Source organism: Marmota monax, unplaced genomic scaffold, assembly GCF_021218885.2.
Source record: "Marmota monax isolate L192 unplaced genomic scaffold, Marmota_monax_Labrador192_F-V1.1 WCK01_AAM20220418_F8-fsc00475, whole genome shotgun sequence".
NCBI lineage: Eukaryota > Metazoa > Chordata > Mammalia > Rodentia > Sciuridae > Marmota > Marmota monax.
The window spans coordinates 286,193-304,000 of NW_026693913.1; the positions used below are offsets into that span (position 1 = coordinate 286,193).

Here is a 17,808-nt window from a genome sequence, read left to right on the forward strand (position 1 = left end):
TCGAGCGCCGGCGCATGCGCGTTGTGGGCACTGGTGCGGGACAGCTGGCGCTGGCAGCCGCACAGGGGCCGGAGGCGGCTCCCGCGCCCGCCCCGAACAAGCTGTGCTGCTGGTGTCGGACCGGGGGTAAAGGTGTGATGGGATGGAGGGGGCGTTAGACTTGGGGCTCCTCCAGCAGGGAAGGCAATGGAGAGGCTCAGAGAGAGGCACTTGAGGAGGAAATGCGGCTCGAGGATGGGGAACCCTAAGGCAGGGTAGGAATGGCTGGTTGGGGGGAACGGGGAGTGGCGGCCCCGCTAAAAAAAAAAAAAGAGAGAGAGAACAGCAAGAGAGACATTGGGACAGGGAGTTATGTTGGACGGACCATCTGGGAAAGCTCCAGCTCCCAGCCATAGGCGAAGGTAGCAAACAGTTCTGTGGGCTGCCCTGGGTGGTAGTGAGCTCACACAGTTCCGGAATTAAGTGGGCACCTCCGAGGGTGTAAAGAACTCTGTTGGTGGGTGAGACTCAGTGGCTTCGCAGGCCCCGTAAATCAGTGGAGTCCAAGCAATATCCATGCATAGAGTAGTCCCCTGAGCAGCAAGGGGCAAATTAGAAGCGACTACCTAGATTTTCTCTGACCAAGGGAACCCTTCCTTCCGGGATGAGTCTTGTGACAGATACTTAAGTCTTAAATAAGTGTTAATAATAAAAAGACAAGAGGTGGGGAGGGAGCAGTAGCAAACTTTACCCCACCCCTGTGCCAGCCCATCAGAAAGCTGAAGTGTACTCTTTTGTCTTAGGGAGCTGCAACAGCTGCTGCCCTGCGCTGAAGGAACCTCTACTGCCCACCCTTCCTAACGTTTTTTGGAGATGGCCGGTGAAATCACAGAGACCGGGGAGCTCTATTCTCCCTACGTGAGTTTTACCTTTAGAATCTGTTTTGCTCACCACAGTACTCCTGGCCTCTAAAGAAGCCCACTGCTTCCTGTGAACTGTACTCCTGATTGCCCTGGTTTAAGTAGAGCCTGGTGAAAATACAATGGGAACTTGATGTAGCAGGAGCCACATTGCTGCTGTCATGTTTCAGAATATGAGTCATGGTCATTCCCTTTTAGATGCTTCTCAAAGAGTGTCAAGCTGAACAAAATCAACTTGCTAACTCTCTGTAATATTTATCTCAGGGCTATCACCACTTTTATTCCTTGCTATGCTTCAGGTGGACCATGATTGACAGTTGTTGACTTTGGGTGTTACTCATCTCAGCAGGTTGAAACTACTTTGGTCTTTAGATGAATTTTAAATTGCACAACTTTTATGGTCTTGGATGGCGAAAGAGGCAGCCAAATGCAAAGTCTTCCATTTGTAGCCTGGTGGAGTCTGCAATTAGGACAATTAGAATGATTGATTTCTCTCTGTCCTGAGACTGTGTTGCCCCCTCATTCCACCATCACCACCCCCGCCCCCACACACACTCAGTTTATCTTCTCTAATGTACTATCCAATTGGTCATGGTCATTACATCACAGAGCCCTCTTGCCTGGAGCTTGGAGAGAATCATTTGAATAATCAGACAATTGACTCATGTTGCTATTAAGTATCCCAGGGAAAAGCAGCACTGCCCTAAGCAGCCAGAGCCTTCCTTCTACAGCTTACCTACCTTACACAGCTGCTTTGCATCCGCCTTTCTTGCCTGAGGATCCATCCTCTGTTTCTGCTAAGGTCACAGACACTAGCCTCATGGTGTGATAGGGTAAGGAAGCATCTCTAACCACAGGCAGAAGAAACTTTCCTCCCTCCAGGGTCTTGCTGTTGCATCTGTGCCATTCTCAGCAATGAAAGAGCCTCCTCACTTCCATAATTTACCTGGGGAAGTCTTTTGTGAACCCTGGAATAGAATGAATAGTGCCCCTCTCATTTGTGGAATCATGTAAAGGCTCCCATTTTCCTATATCAGCAATGAAATGTCCATGCTATCCATGAAGGTCACCACAGTCCCTGCTTTTTCTTACAATGTCTATGAACTTACAGATGAAGAAATGAGTCATTTCTGTGAGTGAGTTCTGGGAGGAACACACTGTGATGTGCCCCTATTTCTTGTTCTTGTGCTCATCTCACTTGTCATCATGTCCCTGCAGGAGATGGGAGAGTTAGGCCTGCAAACTTCAGGGGGCTCTGTGTTTTTTTGTTTTTTTTTTTTCTTTCTTTTCCCATGGGTTTTATTTTGCTCAGTCTTTGAGGGCCAACTCTGGGCAGTCGTCACAAATAAATGTTGTATTATTTTATCCTCCAAGTGAAGAGAGAGGTCAGGAAAAGCTGGGCAGTGGTCAGAGTGAGGTGGTGGTAACCAGGCAGCAGTGGTCAGGGTTTTGAGGGAGAAGATGCCTTCCGAAGGCTTTCTTCCTTCATCTCACTTGGAGAATGAGTCTTGATTCCCTGTGAGACCAGTAGAACCTAAATAAGCTATAAAAATGACTTTCCTACCTAAGCTGCTCTAAAGCCCTGCAATCCCCAGCTCAGCACAGTGTGGGCAAAACCCTGCTCTGGCTTCCTTAGGAGACCAAGGTACTGGACACGTGGTTCATTAATGTACAAAACAGCCCATGGTCATTGCCAAGACACAGCCTCTCCTTAGATCTGTATTGCCTCACTCCATTGTGAGTTCTTTTTCCCTTCAGAAGTAGATAGTTTTCTTTAGCTTGACTTATTCTGCTTAAAATGTTTATGACAGAGCCAAGCTTCCCAGGAGGCTCAGATGCCACACTTTCTCAAGGACAGTGCTGGACCCAAGAACATGATTCAGCCTTGTACATGTCGCCATGAGTGACCTCAGGACAGACGTGTCAGTTTCCCTATTTGGGGGGACCAGGAATGGCTCAGGACGAAGTGGTAGTTATGAGATCAGAACACAGGACGAGGTGGATCATGCCTGAGAGAAGGGTAGCTGCTGAGGATGCCTCTGGTGGCTGGTTCCTGCTGAAGACTCCAAGGACCAGGGGCTGCACCTTCTCCAGTTCATCCAGAACAATCTCATCCTTGGGGACTATGTAGGACCTTATTCCTCTGCTTCCTGCCACTCTTCCCAGGAAGTGGCCCCACAGAACTGTCACATGACCAGCAGAAGAGAAGGTCTTCTTCCTCTTCTTTCTTCCCCACAAGTTCTCTTGACCTGGCCTGTGGCTTAGCTCGGAGTTAATGCTGACCAGGACTGCTTTGGCCCTCCAATCGAAGAAGTTCCCTGTGAAGCACGCAGTGGTTTCTTTAGAACTAGAAAATAGCAACAAAGCAAGACAAACATGACTGCCCGTTTCTGCCTAACAACAGATGGTTTATCCCTAATCAACTGTTTATAAAGTTGTTAAAGCTTCTTTTCATTGAGGTTTATTTGAAGTCTCTGTTGGGCACATGCCTGTGTCTTCATGCCTGTTTTAAAGGAGTGGTTTTCAGGTGGTGATGATCTTGCCCCCAGAGGACATTCAACATCTGGAGACACTTTGATTTTCAAGACGCTGTTGCTTGGGACAGAAGGAGCAGTTCACTGGCAACTGGTGGACAGAGGCCAAGGATGCTGCTAAACACCCTACAATGCAGGACAGGCCCCCACCACAAAGAATGATCTTGAACCCAAATATCAACAGTGCCCAGGCTGAGAAAACCTGACCTGTAATAGGCCTTTGAACTTTTCCATGCCAAGACCTTCAGAGATTCCGGAATTTAGAGATGCTTCTTGTACTGTTTAATTTCCCCGTAAGATTTTTGCCTAAGTGTCTTTGTTAAGCCCCTTGCCCTCTCTTTATTTTCATCATCAGGACCATTTCCCACAAAGAAATGAGGCTGATGCCCCCTAGTAGTGCTGCTGCTTAGAGAACTACTGAGCGGAAAGCAGAGCCGCAGGGTTCAGGTGCTCTGTGGCCACTGGGATCTGTTCTATTGGTGTCCTGCCTTGAACTCTCCGAAACATGGAACCCTCATCTCCTCCAAAGGGCTGCTCAGTCTGACTCCTGAATCCCCAGCCCTCCTCTGCCTGGCTCACGGTGCCTCAGCCACCGGCCTCCTGGAAGCTTCTGGAACATCCCCACTTCTTTCCCACCTTAGGCTGTTGTACCTGGAGGCCGTCTGGGTGGTGCCATCTCATCCTTCCTGTCCCCCCTTAAATGTCATCGAAGAGGTTTCCTTGAGCACTCTGTTTCCAGTGTTTTCCCATTACTCCTTGTCACAACCCCTTGATTCTTTTCTTTAAGCTTCTCTCAAGCAGTGACCACAGTTTGTTTTCTTCCCCTCCTGAGGACGTAGCTCCATATGTGCCTTGTTTAGTTGTAAAGTTAGCTCATTATAGACATTCATAGTTGCTTGTGAGAAGCTGGAACTTGCCATCCTGAAGGCCAGCAAAGACCTGCAAGATACCTTGAGCAGGGTCCCGTGAAAACCAGCTGAGCTCTCCTCTCCAGGCCTTTCAGACACCCTGAGAATGCAGAGAAGTGAGCACAGCCTGCTGCCACGCAGGCCTTGGGTTTAGTATCGGGGAAGAGGTAAATGCACCGCACCTGAAAGCCAGGACCAGGTGTAAGAAGGCTTATGCTCCAGGGATGCAAAGGTGGGATGCAAGATGAGCTTAGGAGCCTGGGAAGGGCTTGGAGGTGTAAGTAGCATTTGAATGGGCCCCAGGGGCTGAACAGAAGGGCAGGGGGAGGAGGCCCAAGAGAGCATGGCGCCCTGTGCCAAGGATAAATGCACTGTGGGCGGAGCTCTGTGCTCTCAGTGAGACGTCCGCCCACCTGTCCAGCACTCAGGTGTCCACTGGACACTGCTGGAAAGCCTGGCCTCCTCTAACCCTTCCCCCTGAGCCAAGGGTCCTAAGGTAGTAGTTGACAATCCCTGTCTGTTTCTGCTTTCTTTTTTTTTTTTTTTTTGTTCATCTTTCAAAGAATGGGAAGTGAAAATGAGAGGTGGGCAGGGCTTCTCAGAGAGGAGGGATTTGTCTTTTTAAAGGCACCAAAACAGGTGGTGAAGCCATGGAAGATCAACAAGGGGCCTGTCGTGAAGGGCTGAGCTAGAGGGAGCCACAAAACACTCTTCAGGAACAAAATCAGTAGCACCAGGACATGAGGAGAAGGAAGGAGGCCAAGGCCACTCTGGGATGTCCAGATGGAGGTGCCTGGCAGCAGCTGAACTGGAGCTCTGAAGAAAGGCAGAGACCACAGAAACAGTCTTCTGTCCAGCCACGAGATAAGCCAGACAGGTGGACTGAGTTGTTGAGGAAGACGTGCAGAGAGGAGAAGAAACAGCCAGTGTGGCAGCAGGAAGGCCAGCGGGTCCTTGGTGATAGGCAAGGTTCAGTTTCAAGGTCGGGCATGGTGGCATACGCTGGAATCTCAGGTAGTTGAGAGGCTGAGGCAGGAGGATTGCAAGTTTGGAGCCAACCTGGGCAACTCAGCGATACCCTGTCTCAGAGTAAAAAGGGCTGGAGATGTAGTTCATGGTGAAGCGCCCCTGGCTCGGCCCCCAGTAACACCAAAAAAGAGAGAGAGAGAGAGAGAGAGAGGTTTCTGGAGTCCTGGAGAAGGAAGCTCCTTCACCAAGGACAGGCAAGAGCCCGCCTTTCCCCCAAGTTTGCATCAGCAAAGTCAGAGTCACGTTTTAAAGGTGTCAAGTAAGTTTGTAGGCACAACGGAAGAGCTGGTGGGAAGAGAGGGTTCCAGGCTGGGATGAGCCCAGAGGTTCAGGTGCCAGCTTGGCCTCATCAAGGAGTAATGGCATATGTTCCTCAAAGGCAGCAGGAGCCAAGCACAGTGGCACACACCTATAATCCCAGAGGTGGGTAGCTGAGGCACGAGGCAAGAGAATCACAAATTTGAGGCCAGCCTCAGCAACTTAGTGAGACCCTGCCTGAAAATAAAAAGGGGTAAGGGGAGTCTGGGGATATAGGTCGGTGGTACAGTGCCCCTGAGTTCCAGCCCCAGTATGGGTGTTGGTGGGGACAGATAGGAAGGGGATAGACACTGATCTTTTGAACTAGGAAAGAGGCTTTGGCAGCATGCATCACCAGGTGACTTCAGTCACCTCCACAGAGTAGCTGATGGAGCCCTCATCTAAGAGTGATGGGGCCATGGGTCTGGGAGCTTAAACGTTGAGCTTGGGGGCAGTTACTATGGGGAACACCCAGAAACCCATGTTGAGAAAGAAACTGATGTCACCAGACCCCAGGTGAAGGGGCCGCTCATTTGCTGTGGGACAATCCAATGATTCAAAGAGAACATCTCCAGGAAGCTCTGGCAATTTGGCTCAGGGAGGAGAAGAGCAGGTGTGGCCTTGGCACAGGCTGGGTGGACAGGCGAGACCCCGGAGGGGAAGGCCCGAGAAGCTGGGGCAACATGTGCTCTGTGGAACCAGCTGACCGTGTGCAGGGCTGGGGGGGGGGTGATGCCCAGGTCGGGTGGACTGGAGGGCAGAGGCAGCTGGGGGTGGAAAGCACCCTGGGAGAGCTGGGGTTCTCAGAAAGGAATTTTCCAGCTGAGATCTTGGGAAAAGAAATGGTGTGACTAACTGAACTAGAGTCAGGGGCTGAGTTAGAGTTAAGTTTGAAACCTGGAGTCACCCTGAGGGCACAGGATGAGGGGAGGTGTGACGAGAGCAATCTTGAGTTCCTGAAACCCCTGTGCTGTGCTTTAGAGGGTGGGTTTTGTTTCCTGTGAATCGTGTCTTGACTGTTTTTAACCCTGAAGTCAGTGCAGAGGTGTGGGAGTAGAGTAAGGGAAGCATGAATGTCGATGTCCCAAGGACAGTGGCAAGGACTGGCACAGGACAGAGTCATGGGCCAGCAGTTTGGAGAAGTTTCTTGGAGGTCAGCATTACGTGTCCATGCTGTGCCGAGCGCCCCACCTGTCTTCAGAGCCTGGCATCTGTGACACAGCTCTGAATGGTTTGCAGTGCTGAGGGGGTGGCCATGAGGACAGTAGAGAGGGGACTGGAATCCAGAGACATTCTGGAAAGAACCCACAGATTGTGGCGCTTAGTCGTCTGCGTGTTAGGGCCCCAGCACCTGGTTGCAGAGCTCTGCTCCCTGGGACCAAGATGTCCTCTGCCTCCCTGTCCTTGGGGCTCTGGGAAGGTCTCCATGGCGGTGCTGTCACCCAGGGCAGCCCTCGGGAGCTGTTGAGGGGCGAGATTAACCATTCCCGGGCTTGAGTGTCGCTCCTTGGGTTCCAGGTCGGGCTGGTGTACATGTTCAACCTCATCGTGGGCACAGGGGCGCTCACCATGCCTAAGGCCTTTGCCACCGCCGGATGGCTGGTCAGCCTCGTCCTGCTGGTGTTCCTGGGCTTCATGAGGTAAGGGGCAGCGGAAGGCTGGGGCCAGAGCTGGGGGAGTCTGCCCTGCAGTCCCTATGTCTCTTCATTAGTGGGGCCTGAGTGGGAAGGTGACTGACTACATGCATTAGGCACGCGTGTCCTGAGCAGGACCAGAGAGGGGAGTGGACAGAGGCTTCCCGGAGCACCCTGTGAGGTGGGTCGAGACACGATGAAGCCCCAGAAGGTCCTGAAGGTTCATGTGGTGCAGGTCCTCTTCCCGCGACTCACCTCTCTGCCCCATGCTTCAGCACCGTGACCCCCGTCAGGGCGCTCAGAAAACACCACCCTCCCCAGAAAAAGAGGGTGATCTGGGAAGAGAGTTTTGGGTTTAGATTCTACTTGATATAATCCACCAAGAAAGTGAAGGCACAGTACACCAACACACGGGCCACAGTGGAGCCACCTGCCTGTGTCCCCCATGGTCCACCCCCCGCCCCCACCTTCAGGGCACTGATTGTGTGGGTCCCAGCAGCTGTTGCGTCAGTGAGGGAGGCCACCAAGGCTGTGCTCAGGGGCTCCCCTGGAGCTTTGCAGCCATCTCGTGATGGCACAGGCTAAGGGACTTAGGTCCTGACCAGGCAGGAGTCCACAGGCCAGAGGTGGAGTGTGACCTGGAGCTCCCCAGGAGCACCTCCCGTCTCTGCGCCAGAGAAGGGACTGGAATCCAGAGACATTCTGGAAAGAACCCACAGGTTGTGGCACTTAGTTGTCTAAGCGCCATAATCTGCGGGTTGTGGCACTGTCCATGTTTGTGGCACCCGTTGAACAGAACACGCCCCACGTGGCTGTGCCCTGTGGGCAGTGAGGGCGAAGGAGGTGGACAAGTGAATTGCAGAGTGACCAGAAAGTGATGAGTGGCAGACAAGGAAAAGCACAGTGTGGCGAGGGGTTGAGGAGGTGAGGTGACTGCCAGGCCCAGGGGTCACAGAGCGGCACGGATGCAGAAGTTTGAAGGAGAAAGAAGTAGGCATCATAGAAAGAGTGAAGCAGAGCTAAGTACTTGAAGCAGACAGAGCTGGGAGGGCCTGTAAGGGACAGAAATGAGTCAGGCTCTTCCGTTTCTTTGCAGTTATTTTGGGGACCTTTAGGGTGAACCTTGGGTGCTGTTGGCTTGTTATATACTTCAAGCTCTAGCTGCCAAGAACTCTGGAAGTCCTTGACCTTATGTGACTCCATCACCTTTAAAGGACCTTCAGCACAGGCAGCCATCTGAAGAGGAAGTGATTATTGGGAACCTCTAGCTAGGGTCTGCCATGGCCTCTCCTTGCTAAACCCGTTTCCATTTGAACATGATCAATGAGTTGGCTTAATGCAACCGTGGGAAGTCTCTCTATGCCTTAATTAGGATTGATTTTAGCTCCACTTCCAAAAAGAAGGGAAAAGCTAAGCCCTCGACATGATCAGTTAGGCAAGATCACGAGAAACCTTTCTTGGAGGTGCTGGGGTGATTGGAATGGGAATCATGGGCCCGACTGCCCCCCCACTGCAGAGGTGGAGGGGTGTGGGTTTGACTGCTGTGGGGCCCAGTGCTCCACCAGCCACCGGACTGAAGGACTGAGTGGCATCTGTTGACATCATCTGCACCAGAGGACACAGGTGCAGAGCCGTGCTGACCTCAGAAAAAGGGAGACCATGTTCGCCCCAAGCTGTTTCAGGGCAGGGCTGGACTCTGCCTCACGTTTTATCAGCAGTGCCCCATATCCTGGGGCCACCCAACCTCTGAGCTCCTGGAAGAGGGGAAAAGATGGCTTCTCCACTCTTGTCTGACTTCTTGGCAAGTGTCTTGTGCTGCCTCCCTGTCTCCCTTGAGATTCGGGCCACAGTAGTAGAAACTTATTTTACTATTAGGCACATTATCCTGAAAGCTAAAGTTCTGCCAAAGAGAAAGGGGGACGGGTTCCAGAGCCACCTTCGTTCTCCAGCCCTTGGCACTGGTGTATGCAGTTGGAAGCTGACCACTGCCTGTGCCCTGCAGGGAGGGGTGAGGGCTGCCTGCCGTCCTTCCAGAAGCCCCCATGAATCGGCCTCCTCCCAGCTCAGGGCCCCTGTTGGTGCGGGGCCATGTTGACCTGTGTCGCCTCCACCTAGCTCGTGCTCTCCCTTGAGCAGTTTCCCTCCCCTCAGCCTATGTCACAGCCCCATCCTGTGTGTCAGAAGTGGATCCTAAACGTAGGCAGCCACAGAAAAGCAAGCACACGCGGCTTCGAGCAGGCACACACTCCTTACCAGGAAAGGCCCCTCTCAGAACTTCTCTAGGGAGCAGTTCTCACAAGAGAGTGCCGGGCTTGTTGGTCACGCCACTTCAAACTCCTACAATCTCCTCTCTGCAATTAACACGTGCCTCCCCCTCAGCTTTGTGACAACCACCTTTGTGATGGAGGCCATGGCCGCAGCCAACGCACAGCTCCGCTGGAAGAGGATGGAAACCCACAAGGTGTGTGTGTGTCCCCTGGCGGTTCCTCTGTTCAGTTGTGTTCCCTAGAGACAATCTCAGCAACCCGTTGTTTTCCTCTTGATGTGTGAGGACTGTCCACAATGCTGCTCCAGGAACCTAGTCCCAGGTCCCAGAGCTGCAGAATGGCAGCCGTGTACAGTCAGAAAACACAGGCAGGGCTGCCCTCGGCCTCACAGCGCTGGCCCTCACTCCACACGCTGAGCTGCTCAGCCCTAGTCCCCAGGAACTATGCTATGTGCTCCACCTGTTGAGAGTTTCCTAATCAGACACCTTCTAGAAAGAGAACAAAGGGAATGACCCCTACCCAGGTTTTCTGTACAGCCATGTGCTCATTCCTTCTCCTTGGTTTCTCCTCTTCTCCTCGTCCACCCCACCACCTCCCAGGAGGAGGACAACGACGACGACTCCTCCACGGCCTCAGACAGTGACATTCTCACCCCGGACAGCTACGAGCGGGCAGAGAAACAGCCCATCCTGTCAGTGCGTAAGTCTTGGGCCTCCCGACAGGCCTCAAGCTCCTGGCTGATAGGGCTCCCTTTCTTTCTTCATGGTGAGAGCCCAGGGAGACTCCCTGCAGACGTCCTTTGGCGTTTTCTGCCTGAGGGTGGCAGTTTTGGGGTCCCAGGCACAGGCCTGGCCCTGCTGGCTCACCTCTTGCTAACGCGTTTGGCCTGTTACTGGGCTCTGTCTAGCTTCCCGTCTCCCCGGCCGTTTTTGTTGTTGTGTGGTACCAGGGTGCTTTACCATTGAGCTACACCCCCAGCCCTTTAAATTTTTATTTTGAGGCAGGGTCTGCTAAGTTTCCCAGGCTGGCTTCAAATTTGCAATCCTCCTGCCTCAGCCTTGCAAGTTGCTGGGATTACAGGTGTGCACTCTCCTACTGTTATAGAAATGATCGCATGCCTGGTTCTGTGCCCTGTGCGCACTGAGAGAGCTTGAGTGAATGTGGTCCTGGCTCCACCCTCCCACCTCACCCCTATACACACACACGCACCCTCGTCTCGCAGTCTCGTCCCTGCTCACCCTCTCCCCTATAGGGAGCATCCTTGAATTTTCTTGTAAAATGTAGACATGGGGCTGGGGCTCCGTGGAAGAGTGCTTGCCCGACATATGCAAGGTCCTGGGTTTGAGCCCCAGCACTGGGAAAAAAGGAAACCTTAGGAAAGTTTTCTCCAGAGTCCGAGATCCTTGGGGATTCCTTATTCTGGGACTTTGTGGCACTCAGCGACAGTGCTTCTGGTGAAGAATCACCACCCTTCTTGTGCTTTTGGCTCCTCAGAGAGACGCACATCTCCCAACCTGTTTGAAATCACAGACCGGGTGGAAATGGGACAGATGGCCTCCATGTTCTTCAATAAAGGTAATAAATGCTTATTTGGGGGTGGGGTGTGGGGAAAGGGCCAGGGGTCCTTCACTGCAGGCCTGAGCCTTATAATGAGGGTTCCATGTCACCGGGGGATGAGGCAAGCCATGAGGAGGGGAAGGTTGTCAGCCTGCGGTCAGAGCAACTGCCGGATGCCTGCCCTGCGGACACAAATTTCCTTGGATGCCCCGTCCCTCTGTGTGAAGAACAAAGAGCTGGCTACCCTGGTAGAGGCAGGGATCCTGGGCAGCTATCCAACAGGGGAAGCCATGGAGGTGGCTGGCAGTTTGTACCTCTCCCAGCAGTTGCTTCTGACTTGGCTCTCTGGCCTGTTCTGGCTGAGACAACACCCTCTGACAGTGGTAGGCTTTGCCACAGGCATGCCAGGGCATGTCCTCCCAGTGGCCAGCAGAGGGCGCCAGGAGCCCACGCTAGAGCTGGTTTGGGCACTGGAGGCCCCCTCCCCCCCCCAGAGGGAGGCAAGGCTCTCCCTCTGGCCCTGCCTGCTCCTGGCTGGCAGTTGGCAACAACCTGCAGGGATCCGCCCAGCTCTGGTGTTGGGCTCCGGGGCCTGCCAGTGATAACGGCATGTACTTCCATGGCTAATCTTGTTCTTTGGGAAAATGAGCTATTAAGACTTTCATTTTTAATGCCCAAACCTGTTAGTTTCCTTGACAGTCAGGCACAGTCTCAATAAATCCTTCCGCTTACAGCTGTCCTGGAAGATCTTGTGCCCCTCTGTCAAAGCCCGTGTGTGGAGTGGTTGTCCACCGGTTCTTGTGTGGCCCTGCTTTACTCAGAGCTGGGGGACTGTGGAAGCCAGTGTCTGCTTGCCTGCCCTCAGGACACTAAGCACTCAGTCTGTCATTGGTGGTGCGATTTGGTGGCTGGTCCAGACGAGGTGATTGTTGGCACAGGTTGCCCAAGGTCTAGTTCCACTCTCCCTCCTGGACAAGCCTCAGAGGATTTCCAGAATTCATCAAAACCAGCTTCTCAGCCGGACGTGGTGGCTCACACCTGTAATCCCAGCGGCTTGGGAAGCTAAAGCAAGAGGATCAAATCCAGCCTCAGCAACTTAGCACGGCCCTAAGCAACTTGGTGAGACCCTGTCTCTAAATAAAAATATAGAAAGGGCTGGGGATGTGGCTCAGTGGTTAAGTGCCCCTGGGTTCAATCCCTGGTACCAAAAAAACACAACAACAACAAAGACCCTGTTTTCAGCCCACTTCTGTGTTTCTCCTTTGCTGCATTTCTGTCGCTCCCTGTCCCACTGCACTGAGTGAGCAGAGGCGTTTCCTGACCCTTCAAAATGCAAACCTGTAAAATAAGTCACTCATGGGGGAGAAGAAACATCTTTTAAACCTCATTTCTCGTTTTCATATTCTGTAATCTGCCTTGATTTCTGTAAGAATTCTAGGAACCAGTGGTTTGTTTTGCTTGTTTGTGGTACTGGGGATGGACCCCAGGGCCCTGTGCAGGCTGAGCAAATGCTCTACCACTGAGCCACATCCCAGCCTTTTTCATTTGATCTTGAGACAAGGTCTCACTAAGTTGCTGAGGCTGACCTCCTACTTGCCATCCTCCTGCCTCAGCCTTCCAAGTAACTTAGGATTGTAGGTGTGAGCACTGTGCCCAGCTAGTGGTTGGTTTTATCTCTGCTCCTGCCCCATGAACCAGACTCCTAGTTTATTCAAATCTAATAGAAAACAGCATGTTTGTGTGGAGACAGCCCCACACCTAGAGAAGTCTCCTTGTTGTCCCCTGCAGGGCTTCTCAAGCTCCTCACTGTGGACGTTGGGCCAGATAACTTGGTCGCTGGACCTGTCCTGAGTGTCGTAGAGCAACACCCCGGATTCCAGTTGTCAGTAGTACCTCCTAATTGTGTCAATCAAAACCGCCCTCAGACATTGCCAAATGTTCCCCCCAGGTGGGGCGGTGCAGAATCACCTCTGCTCTGCTCTGCTCTGCTTTGGCAGGGCGGCCTTCCACAAAAGGCTCCCTTGGGCTCTCCACTCGTTTCTTGTCATTAGAAATGCCAAGCGTAGTCTCTGATGTCCTCTCGGGAAGTTCATTGATCCTCCCACTTTGTGTCTAGTAATGAAATTGTATTGATCAGGGAGGGCCAATGGCAGTTTATAAACAACCGACATTGGAGTCGTCAGCAGGTGGCAAGAAGGGAATGGGGAGGAGACGATGCCTTCCCACAGAGAGCAGAAAGGCAGGCTGGAGCCGGCTGTCCCCAGAGCCTGGGGCGTGAGTTATAGGCAGCCCCGGGGCCACTGAGTTTGGACATCAAGTCTCCCTCTGACATGTCAGTGAAGGACATGCCAACTAGTGTGCTCAGAAAGCAGACGCCGGGCGCTCGTGGCTCCTTTAGAAAATCATGCCTTCCTGGTCTTCTCCCCCAGAGTCCTAGGAGCAGAGCTGACCTCACACAGCCCAGGAGTAGCATGTCCTGGGCTTTCCCCTGGGGACGCTGCAGGCTCTTGTAAGCCACGAGGATTGGAAGAGAACTGTCACTTCATTTTTCTTTCTGTCCTCAGAGAAGCCAGCAGCTTGAGACCAGTGACATCAAAAACTTGAGCAATAGTCTGAGCAAGAATCTGAGGCCAGCTGTCTGGGGCCATAGCCTTGGGCTGGATGGCCCCGCTGCTGTTTTCAGAGCCTCTGCCCGCCCCGGGCTTCCTAGCTAGAATCCCCTGTGGAAGGTAGCCAAGCATGGTGGGACACTCACCGTAGGAGATGTCCAGGCACTTGCCAGGGTTGGAATGTAAGTCTGATGGAATTGGGACGTGAGCCCTACATCCCCACCCCTAGTTCTCAGTGGATGGAGCTGTAGCACACACTCCTGGAGTTAGCACTGTCCCTTGCCGGCACTGCTCGTAAGGAAAAGGAGCCTCTTGTGAGAACTGTCCCTCCCCAGCACATCAGGCCACCCTGGGCCAGCAGATGCAAGGTCATTAAATCTGGAAGGAGGCACTGGGTCTTTGGAATTGAAGGGCTTTTTGCAGTGCTGATTTCAGCCTTATGGCTGAACTTTTTCCTGTCAACTTCTCTGTGCTTCGGTTCTTGCTTGCAGTTTCTTGTCGTAGAGCCCTATGCTGGCTGCGGAGGGAGCCCTGGCCCAACACACGGGGACATTCAGGCTCCTGATCAGGTGTCGTCCCCACCCCACACACATCCAGCCTGTCCCCAGGGTGACGGTGCCTCCATTCATCCTGGGCTGACCATACCACATACTAACTTTGTACCTGTCTTGCTTCAGAACCTCCCTGAACTCTGAGCCTCTCAACCCTCTCACATGCAGGTCCCAAGCCAGTGTGTCTCCTGCCAGTGTCACAGTGTAGCCGATCAGCATGAGAAATGACCATGGAGCCCTTTTTCCCCTCCTTTTGTAGAAAATAAATGGCTTAGAGAACTGACTGCTATGGAGAAGGTGGAGGTTCTGTGTCAGAGAAGAGTACAGTGTCTCTCCAGCTCCCTGACCATGGCTTTGTTGCTTTCAGTGGGCGTCAACTTGTTCTACTTCTGCATCATCATTTACCTGTATGGGGACCTGGCCATCTATGCCTCGGCCGTGCCCTTCTCTCTCATGCAGGTGACCTGGTGAGTATCCCCTGCCCCCCATGCTGGCTGTAGCCAGTGGGCCGCCTTGGCCAGTCAGGCAAAGTGTCCAGCATAGAAGCACCACACCAAGCAGGTCCCTGGTCCCCAAGGAAAGTGGATGTCCAGGGCCCTTTTCTACACACAGCATGGCCAGCTGTGCCCTCTGAGCTTAGGAGACATGTCCTGCCTTGCTGTCCCCTTCCCTGCCCCAGGAAAGATGGCTTGGACTCCCACTGAGGGCTCCTGAGTCATAAGGAACAAGAGGGGCAGGTCCTAAAGATGGTTTATGGGAGTCATATTGTGGAGGGGTGGCTCTGTCTTTGCCAGCCGAGCAGGGCCACCCTGATCCCAAGCCCGCCACCACTCTTCATCAGCAGCACCACTGACAATGACTCCTGCGGTGTGGAGACAGACGCCAAGTACAATGACACTGACCTGTGCTGGGGGCCCCTGCGCCGAGTGGACGCCTACCACATCTACCTGGTGAGTGTCCTGGCCAGCCCGGGGTCGCAGGCCGCCCCGAGAGGCGAGCTCTGTAGGCCACCTTTCCTTGCTGGGAAAAGCGTTTCCCCAGAGGGGAGCCTCTGCCCATCTCCACACACTGGCCGCATGCTGGGGCTTGGCCCTGGCAGAAAACGGATCATGTCATAAGGCTCTAGCTCCAGAGCATCCTGATGACCAGGCTTAAAAGTCAGATGTGGTTTGGACTTGGCATCCAGGTCCTTGTCAGCTTCAGGACCAAGCACCACTGTGGCCGGAATACAGGGTTCCAGGGACACTCTTTGTAAAGCTCTTGAAGAGCGCCTCTTTAAGAGGCCTCTCTGCTTGACCTTCCTCAGGGTCAGCTCAGGAGCACAGAGGCACATGCTGGTCTCCTGACAGGCAGATAACACTGATCCATCTGATGGTGGCCCTGACCACAAACAGCCTCTGCAGACAGGAAGGATCCCTGTGGACATGGGAAGAAGATGAATCTCCAGGCTCGTTCTTGATTGCTTTGTGCCGTGGTGTACGGGGGCAGAGCTGGGTGGTGTGCCAGAGGGGCCTCGGATAATAAGACACGCACCCAGGGGCAGCATTTATCTCTGCCTGCTTGTGGGCAGGGCTCAGAAATGTTCCCCTTCAGGCTTTGCAGAGTCTGTTAATATTCTCTGCTTCCTCTTGGTCCTCCTCAGCCCTGGTGCAGACTTCGTGTACTAGATGACACAGTTTGACAAGTGGCCACTTAGCTGGTTTGGAGGGGAAGAAGAGGCCAGGAGCAAGCTGGGCCATTCTAGCAGTGGCCTTTTGACTTGATTACTTCTATCCTGGCAAGGTGTCCTCAGGCCTTGCAACAGTGTTATTTGGGTCTGATCTTGTTCATCCTAAGTGCCTTCCCTGCCCTGCCCTGTAGACCTGCTGAAGGGGCCTGCCCCTAGGCCATGGGAGAGGTTTGCTTGCCTCTGTGTTTCTGGAGCAGTGGGTCAGTGGTCTGTGCTGCTCCTCTTGCACATTCAGCTGTGCCTTGGAATTTGTCTTGCAGTAGAATTGTCTTTGATTCTCCCATGACAGGTCTGGTGGGAATCTGGTGGCAAGTTAAATTGTCTGGGCCCTGAGGGTGTAGGGCCAAGTCACTGGAGGCCCAACTGAGGACTTGTTAACCTCTTAGCATTGCAGCACCTCGTGATTAACAAGATCAGCTAAGGTATGAGTGCGTGTGAGGTCCTTCTGGATCTCCCCTCCCTCTGCATGTGGGCAGGGGAGGGGTGGAGGAAGGGCTCCAGGGGCTCCAGGAGGAGTGGCAGCAGCTGAGGTGGGTCTTTACCGGGAAGCTGCTGGAGTCTGCACACCTGGCCCAGCGCACTCCCCCACGGCAAAATGGACACAGAGCTCTGTGAGTGTCTGGGAGAGCTGCTGCCGTTTGCTTGGTGAATTATTTAGAAGCGTTATTATTGCCTTGTTAAATCGTTCCTATGAACCTCCTACATGATGGAAGCTTCCTCACTGAGTCTCAATAACTCTGACTGCATAGGAGGAAGCCCTCAGGAAAGCAGACAAGCATTAATTACTGCCGTCGTCTCCCAGATATTGCACTTATAACTCATAAAGCTAATTGTCCTAGTGCCTGCAGATGCTCCAGAGCTGGGAGGCCAAGGTGCAGGTCCCAGTGGAAAGACTTGTGACCCCCCCCCCCCAGGAGCCTGTTCCCAGGGCTGTTGGCCCCGTCGCCCCTGTTGCCCCACACTCTCTCTCTGGCTCCAAGGAACTCGACGAGGCAGAGGGCCTGGGGTAGTCTGGGAAGTTGCTTTACAGCTTTGCGTGTGACTTCAGGGTTCGTGGTCCTGCAGAACAGCAGAGCCTTCTGACCCCAAGTGCTGGTGCCTACATCTCTCTGAAGCTCCTCTCTCCCTTGGTGAAAAGTTGGGAATGGGGTGTGTCAGAGGTGTGGGTTTCCTTCCTCAGACCCGAGCCCTCCTGTAGGTGATGAGGGCAGGGCAGCTGGATTCTAGCAAGTGGCCTCTTTAGGTCCTGGGAGGAGGAAAGCCATCCTTTCTTTCCTTGCCCTTGGTCACTCACACGCAGATTGGCCATCCCTTTTGGAACTCCACCATGCCTCTCTCCGCCAACTGGTTCTGATTTTTTCTGCTAGCCAAAAATGCTGGACAGGGCCGCAAGTGGGTAGACTTAAAACACCCTCCTCCCACACAGTCATCTCTGTCTCTGGTAATATACCCCTGCCACGTCTGCATATTTTAAATGGCCCCTTCTTCATTGCTATGCTGGGACAGTATGCTCTGTGAGATGAAGATACAGGCGTGCATTGTGGCTTAGTTTTCAGAAAGTCCCCTGGAAGCCATCTCTCCGGTCTCCAGGAGCACACAGACGAGACTACCTGGGATAGGAAGTGTCCCTGAGGCCAGGCTTTTCAGGAAGGGAGTTTTTTCCACCAGCAGCTACTAGTTGCCTCCCAGAGCTCTTGACCTTAACAAGTGGAAATTTCTACTTCCTCTATTTGCACCATGGACCCCCTTCTGCATCCCAAGATTCCCGGTGCAGCTGGTAGGAGTCAGTTCATC

The 17,808-nt window shown here is 53.2% G+C and overlaps 1 protein-coding gene across 6 annotated transcripts in view; it reads left to right on the forward strand.

Moving 5' to 3' along the window:
• Positions 1–17,808, forward strand: part of Tmem104 (transmembrane protein 104) — a 52,667-nt gene that overhangs the window by 119 nt on the left and 34,740 nt on the right. Inside the window, exons 1-8 of one of the 6 annotated variants that reach the window (XM_046463399.1) lie at positions 4–132; positions 783–897; positions 7,186–7,307; positions 9,681–9,762; positions 10,168–10,267; positions 11,063–11,143; positions 14,653–14,752; positions 15,127–15,235. In XM_046463399.1, the coding sequence (XP_046319355.1) occupies positions 853–897; positions 7,186–7,307; positions 9,681–9,762; positions 10,168–10,267; positions 11,063–11,143; positions 14,653–14,752; positions 15,127–15,235 (639 nt within the window). In that variant the 5' untranslated portion in view covers positions 4–132; positions 783–852. The other 5 variants (XM_046463404.1, XM_046463401.2, XM_046463402.1 and 2 more) reach the window with 5 other exon arrangements.